Genomic DNA, 18,951 nt, shown 5'->3' on the forward strand with positions numbered 1-18,951 from the left:
AGCGATCATAAATTCTTTAATTCAGAAACGTTCTTTAATTTAATTTAAAATTAATTCTTTAATTTAAACGTAAGCCACTTTATACCAATTTTCCAGAAAAATGAAAAATAAAAATGGAAAAACTTCAATTCGTTATTTGAGGATTTATATTCATATTAACCAGAATAAATTATAAAAAGTGTATTCTTAATAAATTTACCTAGTTATGACTTGATGTAATATCAGATTTTGTATACAAAATTGTTGTAACTGGAAAATCGTCTTTTTTAAATTACATTCCTTTGGTACTGAAAAGCAGAATTATAAAACACCTTTCAGGATTGAATAAAGGATGAGTAAATTATAGTACTGGTGTGAACTTGATATCTTCTTTGCGAAGAAATTGCGAGTTATTTCCTTTATATCAAATAATGAGTTTAAAAAAGTTAGATATGCGCTACATTGGTGATACGTAAAATATCCAATGGCTATTCAGTCTCAAATCTAGTGTTATGGGGCACGCATTTCAGACATTATTCCTCCAAAGATCTTGTAGCGAATGCCTATCATCTTTCCATATGAATCTGTAAACTACAGTCTCCGTCGAGGCTGTGTGTGACGTAATGGCGCGCTGCACATCATCCGGGTATTGACACGCACGATGCTTCTAAAAAGCTATTCTCTCCGTTTTCTTCGGAATGTTCGCGCACTCGCCTCGGTGAAGCTTGTAGTGAATCAAAATTATTTGTTTCATTTCTTAAGTTTAAAAGTAAATAAAATTATTTTTCTAACATGTTGCAATAATTGGAGTCAACCACAACTGCACGTAACCCTAATTACGACATCCTCAAAGCTTATTCATTTTTGGTCTTAAAAGAAATTTTTTTAGGGGGGGGGTTATGGTCATTTCCATTCACATGACAACTGAGAAATTTAAAGTCACACACAAGCGTTCTTTTTTTAAATCTTTTAAATGAATTACTATTTTAACTGAATCCTTTAACGACGTATCATGCATTAAATACAGAATTTACGTTCTTTAATTCTGTATACGCTTATTTAAAATTAATAAAAATATTAATTTAAAAAACAAAAATCAATTAAATTCTCTTAAGAATATGAGATGCTCTTTTCTTTTTTAAGCAATAGCAATAGAAGTAAAAAATAAAACGTAGCATTTAATTAAAAGCTAAAATAAATTTATGGTTAAATACAGATTTAAAAATGAGAAATTCCCTAAGATAAAAGAGTTTGACAAAATATTAAAAAAAAATAATCTGCAATGTTATGTTTTTGCATTCAAATTTTAAATCCTTTCAATAAAAGCGTAATCAAATTGCATAAGTACATAACCAATAACTGAGATTTTCAGCTTTTGTCAAAATAACGACCCGTTTTGAAACTATATTGGAGCTCTTTTAGGATTCAACTTTCAATTTAGAACGCGATTAAAAAATGCAGGTGAAAAGTGAACCACCATATCCTCTTCAAACCTCCGTCCAAATCTAGCAGGAGTGGACGGAGGTTTGCCATACAACAGCCCAGCGGTCAATCGAATCTCTATCCAGCAACCTTTTCAATCTTTAAGCCAAATATGACTCTTGCGCCAAATAAACTACAGAAAAACAACAACAACCAATCTTTAAACTGAACTCTTGGCAATAAACGACGATTCGGTATGAAGGAAATATTGGAATGTAATTTAGTTAGTTTTTTCATAGTTTTTTTTTTTTTTAATTTCAAACAAAAAAAATTATTTTTGTCATGGAAAGTTCACACATAACAACAACAAAAAAAAATACACGAAAAAATCCAAGTAGAATTTAAAGGATTAAAAAAAATCCAATTAGAATTTTAGGGAATTAAAAAAAAATTCAAATAGAATAGGGAACGCTTAAGAGAGAAATACAGCGCATCGTGGCATACAAATCCTGTAAAGATGAATGAAGTAGCATAAGTATATTTGCTGAATCAAGTCCTAAAAATGATTTATTCAAATCATCATTTTTGGAAAGATGTACTTGAAGTCGGAGTCTGAATTTTATAGTGCTAACATGGTCTTTTGTATTTCTTTATACACAAGGCGAGAATAACTGGAAGGACTAAGTTTTAGCTAAGGTATTTGAGATCATTTTAAAGACCTGAATCTCATAACTAAAAATAAATATCTTAAGAGTTTTCTAAAGTCTTATTTGATTAGTTAAAAATTACTTCCAAAAGCAAAATATAAAATGTAAATCACAGTTCAAAGAAGTTAGTGCGTTTTAAGATCAAAAATATGACACCAAAGTATCTGGAAATTTAAATTTCATATTTCATAAAAATTATGTCTAAATGTTCCGAGCAGAAAACACATTCAGCTCTCGATTCTACCAGTTTCACAAGCATATGAAAAATTCTATCATCATATGAAGCCTTTGTCTTTTGTGCACAACGTTCTCTTTCGTTATAGAAATTTTAAATATAAGATCTTAATCACAAAATAATTAAATTATATATTTTCTAAGGAACTATATAACAATCAGTTTTTCCATTTGCAACTTAACACTAAACTTTGAATTTGAAAGTCATAAAATATGCTGATTTTTTCCTTTTAAATGTAACATGCTTTGAAAAATGATCAAAGATCTAGCAAAGCAACACTGACTTCAAAATTAAATATGTTTATTTCAAAATGTTTTTGAACATTTTGGAAAATATTTCTTTTTAGAAAGCTTAAAAATATAAAATAATAACGAAAATACAAATTAACTTTTTATAAAGAGGATGAATAGTATCACTTGAATCATATGAATATTATCTTACTATCATCATATCTTTCACTTGAGACAACACAAATCATTTCATTTCTACTTTATCCCATATTTTTCTGGACTATTCATTATTTCAATGGCATATTTATTTAAGATGCCCAAAAATACTTAATACTTACCCTTCTTCTTCGCAAATGCTCTAGAAGAAGCCCAGAATCGAAAGACAGGATGTAAAAAGAAAACAATCGATAAGTTGATGCCAATCCATACGGCAGTAACAATGTGAAACTGACCAAATGACCATGAAACCAATGCTAAATCTCTTTTTAACCTAAAATTTAAATCACAATAAAATAAAATAACGAATAGAATGCCACAATTATTCATAAAATCATAATTTAAATTTAAAAAAAAACTTTATTTGAGTTGGATTATGGACTTAAAAAATATTTACGCAACCTGATCGAATATATCCCTTAGTTTTTTAAGTATCAACTATTTTTTAAACATATTTTTTTATTAAGGTAGTTGGGTCGACCTAAAAGTCTCAATGGGAGTAAAGGTTTATATAAAAGAACAAATGAAAAATTAAAACATAGTTCAATTTAGCTTTGTTCGAATAATGTTACTATAAGAAATTATTTGGAACAGATTTCTCAATTTTTAGCAAATAAAAGAACAAATGAAAAATTAAAAAATAGTTCAATTTAGTTTTGTTTGCATAATGTTACTACAAAAGATTATTTGGAACAGATTTCTCAATTTTGAATCATGATCAAATGAATAAAAAGTAGCAAAATATGTAATTTTAAAGGTAGAAATATGTTTAACTATAAACAATTTACTAACATATTTTTAAAATAAGATTAAATTTAATTATAATTATAAAAACTGCACCTGACTGGAACACAAATAGCTTCTTGAATCGGAATAGCACAGAAAATAGTTATAATGCAGTTATAATAAATAGTATTCCTCAAAAGCTAGACTGAGAAGAAGGCAAAACACGAACACACTATTTCAATTAAAAATTTCAAATGTTTATCCAGAGAACATAAAAAAATGTGGCTATGTGATTTTAGAACATAATTTGAGAAAGAAATAAAAAAAAATGATACAGAACATATGACATTGTATTAATGTAATATGTTTTATAAAAAGTTAATTATGTATATTATTGTGCTTAAATATAAATAATCAACAATAAAATCTGCGTTCAGTGAATTTATTTCGTCAACTCTGTACAGTTAAAATGTTTAGATTATCCAAATATCATAATAAAATTCACATAAAAATTTGCGTCACAAAAGTGTAAAAATCCATCACATATATGAAGACATAAAATAAAGTATATGTCATAAAGAGTGAAGAAATATGAGCGAATAGAAATTTTCATAAAATCAGTAAAAATAAAAAAGGGATTATTCCAAATATTTTAAATAAATGGAAGCAGAGTAATAAAAAAGAAGAAAAAACGATTAAAATTCAATTTATAAGAATTTATCGTCCAATTAATAATAGAAAAAATATTGTCAATAAACGAATAAAATAACGCAAATGATAATTTGCCCTGAACAAAAGGGAGGAAAATATGGATATCATGCTGTATTGTTTACTTTAAATTGTTAATCAGTGAATACCTTTCAAAATTGAATTAGGTTTATAACAATATTAAAATTTTTCCATGCGGATTATCATCATTAGGCTTTATATGATATTTAAAAGTAAAAACCTTTATTATAAATTGATCAGTGATCCAGTTTAAATTTGTGCATATCATAAATGATCAACTGGCGCATTTCTATATTTTGCGGCATGATTCAGATCACATTGTTTACTGATTTTTAACCCTCCTTTGCATGGTTTTTTTTTTGTGAAATAAATCAGGATAATTCCTGCTCTAGATTAAAGGAAATCTTCAATGTCCCTCTCTTCTAAATTCCTCCACTCATTATCGTATTTATTAGAAAAAAAGAAAAGAAAAGAAAAAGAAATCAGATGTGTTATAAAAAATATTCAAGAAATAGAAAGTTTCTTCCAACCACAACAAGCAGCGAAATGGCAAGTTCAAACCTCCTATAATGATTGTGACATTTAAATTCTTTGACAGCTACGTTCCTTATTACGCAATAGGTGCGAAAAAGTCAATAAATTTACAGTACACCTGTTTTGAGTTCATTTTTTGTTCACTAGATGTTATGATGGAAATTTCTATCATCATGCAAAGATGGGTTAAGTAATGGTATGCTTACGTATTGTGATTAATAAACAAGTCTATGGTAGACGATTAAAATAAAAGAATTGTATGCTTATATATACATTTTTTTCAAATGAAGATTACAGCATAGTAATTTCTAGAAACTGAATGCAAACGGAATCTAAGAAAGAAAAGAAAAAAATATCTGGTACTTACCGTTCAACATTAAAGTAATAGAAGATAGCGATGTGCAGGTACAGGAATACAAAAAAAGCAAGAATTAAGTTGTATAAAGAGCGTACATTAGGACTTCTCCAAAGATTTCTGAATAGAAACGGAAAATCAATAATAATAATAAAAATAACTTTTTAAAATGCTTAATGTTTTAAATTTTTAACATTTAAACATAAAATCAGATAGAGATTCTTAAGAATTTCTTGATACATTTTATTAGAAATCAAAATTATTTAAAATTACATATTTTGATCAATAAAAGAATATTGTTTAAAAAAAACCATGTTAACATTTCAGGTGGTATCAACATGCTAGCAATTTTATTTCTTCGTATGCGCAAGTATAGACATTTTTATTAAAAATTAAACAGCATTAAGATTCGCTAAAAATTCGCCATATTAGATATCGTCAAATTTAACAATGAACCGAATAAAACTATTCTTTGGAGCTACTTTTATTAATATATTTAAACTCAGAATAGCTTTCATTTAATTTTTTTTACTCTTCCTATTAATCTTTCATTCATAATTAAAATTATCGTGTAATAAGGTAATTATTTTTCTGAAATTATTTACAACGCAAAGGGAGTTTGAATTTGTGAAGCCACATATTTCGCATTTTCCCACACATTTAAATTCAACTCAAATTTAGTTGAATTGATTGATAAAATAAGAAATTAAGTTTCGAAGTATTAAAATATTGCATTTTTTCGAAGTACTCAGGAATTAAAATTTTCTAATTTCCAGCATATCAGAATGCGTGTTAAAAAGGAATAACAATCATCAGTCCTTCTTAACATGAAATAAATCAAATTTAAATTGAATAAAAATTCGTTTTTGAAATTATTTCTGCAGACATTTTCTTATTTGTAAAATAGCATATGTTTTATCGTGTACTATAAATGAGAATTAAGAAAATAATATAAACACAACGAAACTGCATGCATCCATAGAATATAAATTATGATTTTGCAGGAATTTCGTAAAAGAAAAAAGTCCCTGTTTTGAAACCTGACTCAAGTCTTCTATACTCTATTATGAAGTCAGCATAACTGAGCGATATTCACAAATTTTTTTGAAATATCTATTGACATACAAGTTAAATGAAAAACATTGCAAATATTTTCGATTATCGAGTTAAGTGACTTCGAAATGACCTCAGGTTTAGTGAAAAATGGAAAAAAAAATTGCAAAGAAATCAGAATACAATTTAACGATAAAATAAAATTTATTATTTTGAAGCATATCGTAACATACGAGAATAGGAAAACTGTCCACAACTTGTAGGGCATCTCAAAATTCTTCTATGTATTCGAAGAATATTCGGAAATAATTATTCAGAAATGTAAAAAAAGATCTATTATTCTCTAGAAACATAAATTAGCAATAAACAACATTTAAAATGAAAGATTGAACCAAGCTACCATTAAAAAGATTTGAACCATGGTTAATCACATCGAGTTCAATATTCAACTAAGCCAAGATGGCTGGTGACTTATATACAAATCTAGGAATAATGAACTTTCATTTGAAATAATATATATATATATATATATATATATATATATATATATATATATATATATATATATATATATTAAGTGGTTGTAGTCAAGGAACTATTCTTTGGTTTTCCTCGTAATTTTAAATATTTTGAAACAATAGTATTTATTAAACTTAAAAGTTATAAGAATTAATGATACTTTAGCAAAAATATTTAATGGCATGGCATCTAAAATAAAACATCATTTTCATGGTTATCTGAATGGAGTGAAATATATTTAAATTAAAGTAATAATCTTATGACTTACGTTAAAGTTGAATTTCTTAAAACAAATTCTTTTCTTCGTAATTCCCTCGGAGCTTCAGAACCTCTGAAAAATATTTTAGATGAATAAATGTGGATGGAAAACTGCAGGCAGAATATGGCGTCGTTCCCTGGTTATGAAAATTCATTAAGCAAAGAAATATTATATTTAAACAAACTACTATTGTTTGTAAATAATTAGTATAAGTTTATAGGCAAATTGCCTTAGTTAATTGCAACATAATTTTTATTGCTAGTGTAAAAGTGAAATTCTACTATATATCTTTCGTTAAGCATTAAATTTCTTAGCGCTATATACTTTATCTATGGAACTACCTATGAATTCTCGAATTCTCAGACTCGGACACTACTTGCATTTTTACCCCTTCCGACGCCATGAAAGGATGATTTATAAGAACAAATCCGATTTAAGTGATGATTGTCGTTACTTATTCCACGGGGAATCTCAATTTCAAATTCTTGTCTCAGGAACAATGCTTGAAAAGTCCGAACAGTTTGTTCTGTATAGGCACACAATTCAGGTCTCCTTGAAACGTGTCAGTCCTAGATGCCTGAAATGTTTCTTTTGGTGCAATACGAATTTATTTTGTAGGATTGCGCTAAAAAATAATAAACAAGATCCAGAAATATATTACTTTTTTTAACCTGTCTTCTTCTTCTTTTAACTTGTTGGAAGGTCATTAACAGAATCAGATTTTTAAACTAATTTAATCAATTTATGAAATTAGCTATTTAGAATAGAGTTCACGACTCATTCCAGTTTTAAATCCACGATATGGATTCTTTCATGAATCCATATCGTGCTTTTTATCTCATAGATGAAATTTCTTGAAGAATAAATTTTCGATTTAATGCTTTTTGCTCGTCGTTTCTATGAAGAGACATTTCCGACAGGTAGAGCTACTAATTTATCGTTTGGTTTCTTAATTAAGACCTTTCACAGAGCGGTACTAGTTCACCGTTTGGTTTCTTACTTTTAATTAATCAATTTCGCGTCTCAAAGAATCATTTATCGTTAGAATTTTCAAACTTTTTATGTTTCTAAGTCACACTCGTGTAATACGCAACTAACATTTATTCTTTTAACTACTTTTTGTATACTTTAGATCCACATAATTTGAAGATTTGAACCGCATGTTACAAATAGTAAATGTTTCTCAAAGAAAATGTAAACTTGTGATAAATATTAGAACATATTTTAAAATCAAGCTACCTTATATTAATTGGATTTTACCACACATGCAACAGCTTTAAAAATATTGCAGTATTCTGTTTGTATGACGGATTTGAATGTTTGAGGTACTTTTTGGTTTTGAAATGATACCGATTCCCTTTACAGTATTATAATCATCGTCAAATAAGGCAAAAGAGAACAATAGTGTATTTCACATACAGTATATTAATAAGAGATATAATTACTGTTTTGAGACATAGGGGAAAACCTTATCTGTGATTGAAAGATTTGATGCTGTAGAATTAATATGTATTGAATTTTTTAAATAATTTTGTTGTCACCCTGTAACTCATTTATTTTGCCAAAAATATACTAATTGAAATCATGTATTGTTTTTCTAAAAAATTTAATGCAGAAAATGTTAAGAAAAATTGACTTTTAATACTATTTACATTATGAATCTGACAGCAAGGCATTTAATTATATATTAAATGTCTATTAAAGTTTTAAAATTTAAGTTTGATCAGATTTTAAACACTTACCTTAAGCTGAAATTAATCAGGGATAAAATATTTCATAACAAGATAGAAATAGTATACAATTATAAATATTCATAGTTGTTAGTTGTCATTATCAATAATTTCTTTACAGTTTTACAAGAAAATATCTCTACATTTCTTACATCCTTAAACTAAAAATAATAGTAAATATTCCTTAAAGTTCATTAAATTGCATCATTTAGGTGCATCATTATAAATATACCCACATTAAATCTATCGAGTCAGAAAATTACAGCGAGAAATTTGGGTCACAATGATAAGGACTGTTATTGCTTTCGACTGACCCTTGAGAGGGTGGAGTTCGCTGAAGACACGGAACTATAATACTAGAACGTTTTTGAGACACTTTGTATACTAAAAAGATATTGAGAGGAAAAGCACGAAGGACATAAAAATTCACTAGGAAAAGCGATATAATGGAAATAAAAATGCAAACAAAATATGATTAATGTAAAATTTATTTATTAATGGAAGACTAATAATAAACTAATACATACAAAAGATTTCTAGATTAACATTGTCTATTTCGTTCTTTGCATTTTAGAGGCATTTTTCTTCACTATTAATGAACTAAAAAAAATCTGGCATATTTCAATATATTAAATCAAAAAGAAAATTAAAGAAAATATCTAAGCGCTGCTTCGATATTCTAAGTCACTAAAACATACATAATATTATATTATAACAAAATAATTTAGCAAAAAATACTCCACTTTCTGATTACATGTTAAAATAAATATCCGCTTTTTTAAGAAATAACACCTTTTATGTGTTCTGAAAATCTTTCAAAATTCAAATGTATAGAAACAGTTTTGATTTTCTTTGAGATTAAATTGTTTTGCATAAATATAAAAATAATTTTCTGTTTTAAGAGCCATAAAAAAAAACTAAAAATAATAAAGATGCTTACTTGGGTAAAGATAGCTTATTCATAAAATCGTTTTGAGGTTTTTTATGTTTTAATTCAAGTTCCGTGATTATTCTATCAGGGTCTTTCTCGAACTTGGCATCAACATCATTCAAAATATCAATACTCGGATCCTAATGAAGCAATGCATATATTAAGGATATTTAAATGAAAAAAAAATCACTTTAAGTTTCATTTAATAAATTAAATTAACAGAATCTCTCTCTTTCTCTCTCTCTATATATATAACGCTAACGTGTCATAGAAATCACTCTTATTACTTATCATCGAATGGCAACAGTCTAATGTAAACAAAGCGACATGCAAAGGTTTCAGACTACTTTATTGAACGTTTGTACAGCTGCACTTAATTCAAAACTTCGCAATTTAACGGAGCTGCAATTTTCAATTTATGGAATTCAAATAATTAATAGAAAAACAAAATAGTATTAGAATTTTTGGGTTTGCTGTGTCATTATATACGGTGTACAGTCCCAGGAAAAAACATATAAAAGAAGTCAAGACGTTATAAACCAATTGAATTGAGTGCGAAAGCAGGCTGAACCGCCGCTTGATTGATGGTTGCTATATCTCGCTTATGAAAACTGATGCTCATATCTTCTAGAAGTATTCCATGTTTTTTTTGTGTGTGTGTGTGTGTGTGTGTTACTAAATTTTTTTTAAAAATTACCTTTATAATGATGTCAGTTTCACTTGCGTACATTTTTTCGATATTTTTAAAAATTTACTTTGATTTCAGTCGCATGCGTCCACCAATATTATAATCGATTCCTTTCCGATTCTATTTCAAAGTATGTACATTTCTTTTAATATTCGTGCCAGAAATTTTTAATAGGCAGATTCAATTTAAATAATCTTTTCAGGCGTATCGAATAACACATTGAAATTTTTAAAAAATAGATTCCCAATTAAGATAGAATTAAAAGACGATAAATAAAAATTAAATCCATAAAAGTAAATAGAAAGAAAGCCTTTCTTGATGGTTTATGCTGGTTTCTGTCAATTTAACCCTTTCTAGGGCAGTGGGAAATATGCTTCTCACCAAATTTATCAATCTTTGTATGAATTTATGTAGGTTGGCATAAGTTCTGACAATTTTTTTAGTAAGTCAGAAACTTAGATACTTCAGTTCTTTATCTCAGACAAAATGATGCGTCTTGATTTGTTACTTAATTATTGATAACCAAATTAATTAATTAATCAAATTAAATTTATCTAATAAGCTACATGAATCCCTTTTCTTATTCTAATTTCAAGCCTAAAAATATTTTAACATAATATGACTAAAAAAATAGCCATTTAAAGAGTTAAAGGAACTCTATTTCCTCAACACTTTTTATAAATACAAACTTTTACTTGTAAATAAAAGGAGATGTGAATGAGACAATTAAAGAATTATCCTATCTATATTTCCAAGATCCGAACTACAAGAGACACCATTCCTTAAAGGCATTATAATGGAACAGAAGAGACAGTGGCAGCGAACAGTAATGGCACACATTTATTGAGATTAAGCCGATGAGGATTAAAAAATAAACGCAAATCACAAATCTGGATTTATCTCTTTCATACCAATGAGAAACCAACCAAGAAAATACTCTCCAGTTTGACTCGATGCCTTTCGCATTCATTCAGCAAATGCAAGTAAAAAGAAGTTGCAAAAGAATTTCTAATCCATGCATATTCTGCAAATAAGACGCTTGGCGAAATTACACCAGTTTTTTCAAAAGAATATGAAACATCTCTATGGTACATTGAAAGATTCGAACAATAAAAACAGCATAGAAAGATTTCATGAAAAATTCAGTGAATTTTTTAACAATATAAAAAGGCCTTGAGAAACTAGCGCATTGTTGAAATATTCAATGCTATTTGAAAGGAATTTATGCTGCAGGATATTATTTTACATATTTATTGATCATTATAATGGAATATTATGTAAACAAAACTGAACTTATGCTACTTGCATGCCATCCAGTTTGTTGAAAGCACCAAAACTACTAACAAGATATGTAAAGAATCTGAAAAATGTCTGTTGCCTAAAATTACTCTCCACCGATTGTTTCCGTATTTCCGAAACGGAAATTTTCAGATAAAACTTTTAATTCGAGTCATTCCACCTCAAACAGAAAAAAAAATATTTTTAAAGAATAAATTTGAAAATTTTTAATCAATTAGAAAACACTCATGAAATATTCCTCAGTCCAGAAAGTATAGTAATTAATTGATTCATTTACCTGCAGCATTTGCCTTAGTTCCCAAAGCTCTATATCTCGAGCCTTCTTTCTGATCTCCACCCTGTTAGACATGATCCTCAACCCTCTTCTCTTGAACACCAACCCTGAATGTGATAAACTTCATACAGAGCGATCGACATAAAAGCAAATACAAGAAGTGCACAACAGGTGCGAGCTCGACGGCAGTAAGCAAACAATTTTAGACAGAATACGTGTCCGGTTAAAATCCTTTTCACGACGAAACAATCGTCTGCTCTTAAATAGCAAATATCTGTGTTCAGTTTTACATTTATTCCTTTCAGTAATTATAATAAAGCTAAGGTCCTGTGTTTTGATTTTATTTGCATTAAAAATTTATAAGGCATATTTTTGAAACTTGAGCAACTTATTATTCAATGAAAAAAGATTTTGAATAGATGATAACGGCAATTACAAATATCACTGCATTCCCAGATTTTCAAAACTTTAAATTTTAATATTAAAATACCTCTTTAAATAAGCAATTTCAAAACAATCACATTGTTCTTATCTGGATATAAATGCCTTTTTGGCAATTTGAAAGTTTATGAAGGCAATTAAGATGCGACGTTATTTCCAAACACTTTTCTGAACAAACTAAAATTAAATCAACGCCAAGGAAGAGAGATACAAATTTAACTACATGATTGAAGAAACAGAACAATACTTAAAGATGCAAATCAACGTTCCCATTTAGTTTTATGATTTAAAAAAAAAATTAGATTCTATGTGTGTGGGGGGGCTATCTATCAAACAATACGTTTCGTAGTCTTTCGATCGGTATAATGTTATTAAAAGAAGATACCATCACCTTCATCTCTTTCTTTCTTAAAAAAAAAAAAAAAAAAAAACGTTTTGATTACTTATTCATTTGCAAGCCAGCTTGCTTTTATGAATGTATGAAGCTACACTGAGGAAGTTTTTTCTACTCACCAACAAATCCTCTAAAGTTTTAGTATTTTTCTACGATGGAGAACAAAGAGAATGAATTATTGATTACAATTTATGAAAGCAAAACACAAAATTTGTGTTCTTATAAAGCTTACCATGTAATGCAATGCAATTTTGCTTTTTAAATGGAATAAATATATAAAATTTCTTTTAACATTGGGGATAATAATTTAGAAATCACTATATTATTATATTCTTATTCATAAGAACACAAAATTCTTTTCATAAATGCATAAAATTATAAATAATGGCGCTCATACCGATTTCGGGACATTCGTATAATTTTAATTTAATCCATGTAAATTTCTATTCTAAGCTTTACAAGAGACTTAAATTTTTATGCTAATATATATATATATATATATATATATATATGTAATGATATCTAGTTAAAACATGATTTCTTAATTTTATCTTAATTCAGCCCACATTATTTTTCTTCCGAATCATTCTCTTGCATCCTGATTTAATTCTTACTTTTTGCTTTGTTTATTGAATTATAACACATTCGAAGTAAAACTGCCGATTCCATAACAACGAAGGGATAAAAAAATTTATATTCTTTTCAACATTATCCTTCCCATGTCTGCACGTGTCCAAAAAATCCCTATCAAAATGTCATAGTAAAATCATTGAACAGAAACATTTTGCTCTTATGTCGCGATGTAGATAGACGAAATTCTATCACATTTTCGATGTTCATAATACGACTCTCGTGGTATAATAAATCAAAGTTAAAATTTCAAATATATATATTCTTATAATTAAATGAACGTAAATTGATATGTAGGAACCTGACCAAATGATAATTTTGTCTTAACATTTTAGCTTTTGAAGTTTCAAAATAGTTACATACATATAAATATTTCAAAATTCGAAGTGAATACGGTACTGAAAATTAAATCGACCCCTCCCCCCCACCAACGATCAAGACAGAACATAAAAATGAATGCAACATCAGAAATTGCCTTTTTACATATATATACCTAGCCACTGTCTCTATCGACTCTGCTTCAATTAACGAATAAATAATTAAATAATCGAGGAGAATTCAGCTGGAAGTAATGGAAGACATTTTCCATTCGATCACTTCAGGTTATCTAGCATTTAGATGGTAATAAAAGAGAAAATGCATGGATTCCCAACGGATGACTAATACCTCGTATTGGATATTAACTTCGAACCTCTATTACATCTAACTTTAAATAAAATTATTATCGAAATGCAGTTTCAATGGTCCTTTAAACTGTCCATAAAGAGAAATTGTTCAATTCTCCAAGTTTTTAATTAATTGAATTACCAGCTTATCGAGAAAAATCCACATAGTATTCCAAAAAGTATTCCACAAAATCCAAAAAGTATTACAATTTAAATTAAAGTTCTAAATTATTCCTTTTTTTTTCCCACCTTGCAATTTTATTTGGAACGTATATTATCCTTTAATGGAAATTTCGCGCGGCAAGGAAAAGTAATGCACACCATTTCGAATTTCTGCCAACTCTTAACATTCCAGCGGGAGTGCGTACATATAACAGAATTTATAATAAAGTATAATTTCATTTAACTTTCAACATTAGGGCAGTAAGAAATCACAAATGCGACTATTCTTCCTGCTTTTAATTGAAGTTTGGAATTTCAGAATTAAAAAAAAAATTATGTTTATATCACATATACACACGATCCTTGAATCAAGTTCGTGCTCAAGTAGTGCGGTTATTTTTTTAAAAATTTACTTACAATCAATTGCCATATTATTCTAAAAGATCTGCGATTACTGCCAAGTGATTTTATAGATGGTATATTTTGAATTTTATGTTTTGAGCATTCGAAACGTGTTTACTTGAATTGCAACTATGCAATGAATTGAATACTGAAACCCAATCTTGGCTTTTTATTCATATCTAAATTTTAATCGTTTTCTTATTCCCATAACCGTTATTTTGCTAATTAGAAGATTTAAAATTTACCAAACCCGAAATTTTTTTTAAAAAAATTCTCCTTTTAATGATTTTTACTACAAAAGGCCACATCCCGTTACTAGACCGTTGGTCATTTACGATATATGGATTATATTTGAAATTTCAATTATTTTCAGATCATTTTATTACATTGTTTCCGTTCTTTTTAATAAACCATTTATAATTAATGAACTTAACCTTTTTACGACCATGATCAAACCAGTTAAATTTTATAAGTGTATCGGCCAAGCGGTCAGTTTTACCAGTATTTCCGATGATATCGTAATTATTTTTTCAAATTTACAAACTATTTAAAAATTCAAGAAACTGAAATTGGATAGTATTCAGTAAACTGACCATTATTTACGGGATATTATATAATTCAATAGTAATTAATTGAAGGTTGAAATTCGCATTTTTTTTTCTGCACTTGTTTTACGCTTGTCACGCGTCTTATTCAACATTAGCGCGAATTTCTATCCAAGTTTCATTTATTCTAAAGATTTAAAAATCGACTGCAGAAAACAGTTCCGGTTTTTCTGCTACGTACTGAGCAGCCTCTATGGTTGACAACGATTCGAAAATTGGTCAACATTCATGGTGTTCTATAACATCATTTTTTCGACTTTCATTTAAAGTAACGTTGCCCGATATTTAGAGATCTTTGTGCATTATTGCTTTTAAAACTTAACCAGGAATTTTCGCAAAATAACAAAATTAAAGTCTGAAAACTATCCTATTCGAGATCAAGGAGCAATCTTCCGGGGCTTACGCGTCAAGTTTCTGTCATCAAGTCCAATCAATTACATGTTTTAAAAAAATACAGGGATGTGAACAATGAACTCGTCGTACACCAGAGAACATGCTTTAAAAGAGATAACGGACAATTACTCATTTTACGGTATTTAAATATAAATCCACTACTTAAATCTATTTTAAATAACCATTTAAACTAATTAAAAAGGCCCGCTTTTATCGTCGCGGTGAGCTCAAATTATTTGTATAATGATTTTAATAAGACTAAGCATTTGGGCCTTTTATACTCCTTCCCTGTGACTTTGGGGAGCTCTATTTAAAAAATTTAAAGAAAATGTTTTGTTTTGAAAAAGAGATTTCACGAAATTTCTTTGCAAGAGGAGAGTCCTAGTTAAAACTAAACGTCTAAATTCAGCATGAATACCACAGATTTATAATTCTAGTCGCTTTGACGCAGATAAAATTTTAAATTTCCACGAGAGAGGTTCAACGTCCACCGGTTTGTACTTTCAGAAGCATGCAAAAGAGCCAATTCAAAAATGCAACCTTTTAAATATATTAAATTTTGGTACGTTTTAATTTTAACTGCAATTTTGATTTCAAGCGTTTGGGAAAAAGGCGTATATATAAACAAATGCACCATTATTAAAAGTTTGCGAGAAAGTGTTTTAGAGATAGTTTCTATTCTATTTTTTCATTTAACAAATTCAAGTTTCCATCATCAGCGCAAATTCCTGTCTAAGCTACCTTTACTTTAGTGATTTGAAAGATGATAGTTTTTAGAATAGAGTTTTGACATCGATGATATGAAAACATTGTGTGGTTGACCATTTTCGTTCAAGCTAGGAATTTTGTGAAATTAAAATTTAAAAAAAAAACATTCGGAAGTACCTGGTATAAAATATTAAATGCAATAATGCTCAAATAGGGAAGTGAAAATATTAATCGTACTATAGTGATAATAATTATCATTTATGCAGTTTAAACCAACTCAATTTACTATGTTTAAATAGAATCCCACTACTCCAATCTCATTTAAATGACAATTTAAAATAAGAATATAAGGCTTGATTTTGATAATTATTTAAATTTTTCTAAACCTAAGATAAAACATATGTATATATACTCCCTATATAAGATGGCAAATTTGTCTTAAAAGTCAACAAACTAATTTCTTTAAATGGGAAGAAGATAATTCGCTTGAAACAGGAAGTAGAAACTACAACTACAAATTTAGAATAATACCAGATTTCCATAATTGAAGGAGCTAAAGCGCAAATAAAAGAACACAACACAGACCCACTGACCACACAGCAGTCGCATGCCAGCTCATAAAACGGCGTCTGGATGCGAGTGATGCGGGTTTATGGGTGCCTTTTGGCGGCTTTCTATCTCCTTTTCTTTTGTAGGAGAAAGATGAAGTTATATATTATTTTTTCTTTCGTCACTTACTAATAATAGATAAAATTTAAATTACAAAATAATGTGGAAGCTCCTGCATGTTTTTATAAAAAGATATTCTTGCATATTGTGAAAGTCCAATGTCTATATCTGTGATAAGTCCTAATGATTTAAAGAATGAAGAAATCCAACACAAAAGATATTTCAACATAGTCTCATTCCGAAGAACAAGCAAAGGAAAAAGTCCAAGAAAGTGGAGAAGAAAGTGTGTTTAAGTCTTCTGAGAAAAAAAAAATGTCCATTGTTCATGGATCAGTAACAAATTCAGCAGATTGTCCTTTCAAATGTCAACAGGTGTCCTTGATTAATACACTATCAATTCAGTCACTTGTAAAAGGTCCTTCATTGAGAGGAGTTTCAGACCTGCACTCCTGTCCGGTATGACCAGCAAAAGTTTCTTCAGCCCAGTTGAATGTTCTTCACTCTCGCTGAATGGTAACTCCAATTGTATGGATAAAGGACGAAAAATATTAATAACAATGCATATAAAAAGATATCAAAAATATATTAAAACGACAAATAATGGACTAAAAGACCGCATTAGATTGGTTAACACAGATTATTCGTATGTCAAAATAAAGTTAAGTATTAATTTCAGACGTTGAAATCATTAACAAGATATTGAAACTTAAATGTTTTAATTGTTTTTATGAAGTGAAAGTTTCTCAACACGATAAGGTTGGCCAAATACCAGCTCGCGATCTATCTATATGCTACGCGAGTATGGTTTAGATTTTTGTTAATTACTTTCTTTAAAAATATTTACCTCATAAAACAGGAATACGTCTCACGAACGATAATTCTACAATGGTATTTCAGTAGCGGATGCTGTCGACAAGAAACAAGCCATAAACAAACTAAACTTTCAAATCATTAATATATCGAGACAGAAACCGCCCAACGGAATTATCTGCCTTTGTGGGAAAATAAGCGTGTTCACCGATTGATACTTATTTAAAAATGGAGACTTTACTCACGCTATATTTTGATTTGTTACAATGAGACTATTGTTGTCCGATTTGTACGGGAAATAACACATTATTTATGATTTTTCTGGAAGTAACTGGGAAGTAATTGATTTAAATCTTTGAAGATACTATAACCATTTTCTTAAATAAAAATCAATCTATTTTGAAAAAGTTTATAATCAGTTTGAACCAGACATCAAAAATTTAAAGAGTCGTACTTACGTTTGAATTCCCCTAAAAATCCAATGTTAATTACACAACTTCTGTTTTTTATAATTGATATCCTATGCGAAAGTTATTTTCCTGTGCAGTTTAATTCCTTTCACAACTACGATAAATGCTTTCAAATTAATAACCCTAAATATAATCCATCATATAGCAATGCAATGATACACAATTTTTAATTGCATTATTACGGTAAACCGACAGCTAGCGAGTTCATTGAATAAAGTAGATTTGTGAAAATTCTATCAGGGCAAGTTGTTTGCTCATAGTGAATAAAATTATTTTAAATAGAAACAATCACCGAGTCCTTTCGATTTCGAGCTACCACATACAGCACATAATTATTCTTCGGTGATAAGTACACAATAAAAATTATATTTAAAATTTTAAAAAATGAAATAATTATTTACGGAAGTTAAAATGATTTTCCCCAAAACGACAGAAGCAAATTATAGTACAAAAACCTTAGCGCAAGGCTTTAAAAAAATTAGCTAGAATTTTTATTTAATTCTTTCTCCAATTTTAATAATTTAAGAAGCATTTAGCATATTTAATTATACTTTTATATATATTTAAATATGTTTATTTCTTCAACTGTAGAAATAAGATGCATTTCTTTTCTGTTCGCGTGCATTATGATTGCTACATTTTTTTTTTTAAATTATAAATTTTATACAAAAGAAGAATTGAACTTCGAACACTATCGAGCTACTACTATTCGAACT

General features: G+C 28.4%; 1 protein-coding gene across 2 annotated transcripts in view; it reads right to left on the reverse strand.

The window, feature by feature from the left end:
* Positions 1–18,951, reverse strand: part of LOC129959937 (sterol O-acyltransferase 1-like) — a 120,443-nt gene that overhangs the window by 16,854 nt on the left and 84,638 nt on the right. For both annotated transcript variants that reach the window (XM_056072853.1, XM_056072854.1), the window contains exons 3-6: positions 9,635–9,765; positions 6,974–7,036; positions 5,146–5,253; positions 2,912–3,063 (exon numbers count right to left, since the gene is read on the reverse strand). In XM_056072853.1, coding sequence (XP_055928828.1) covers positions 2,912–3,063; positions 5,146–5,253; positions 6,974–7,036; positions 9,635–9,765 — 454 coding nt within the window. The remainder of the gene's footprint in view (positions 1–2,911; positions 3,064–5,145; positions 5,254–6,973; positions 7,037–9,634; positions 9,766–18,951) is intronic.

The sequence above is a fragment of the Argiope bruennichi genome, chromosome X2 (genome assembly GCF_947563725.1).
Source record: "Argiope bruennichi chromosome X2, qqArgBrue1.1, whole genome shotgun sequence".
NCBI lineage: Eukaryota > Metazoa > Arthropoda > Arachnida > Araneae > Araneidae > Argiope > Argiope bruennichi.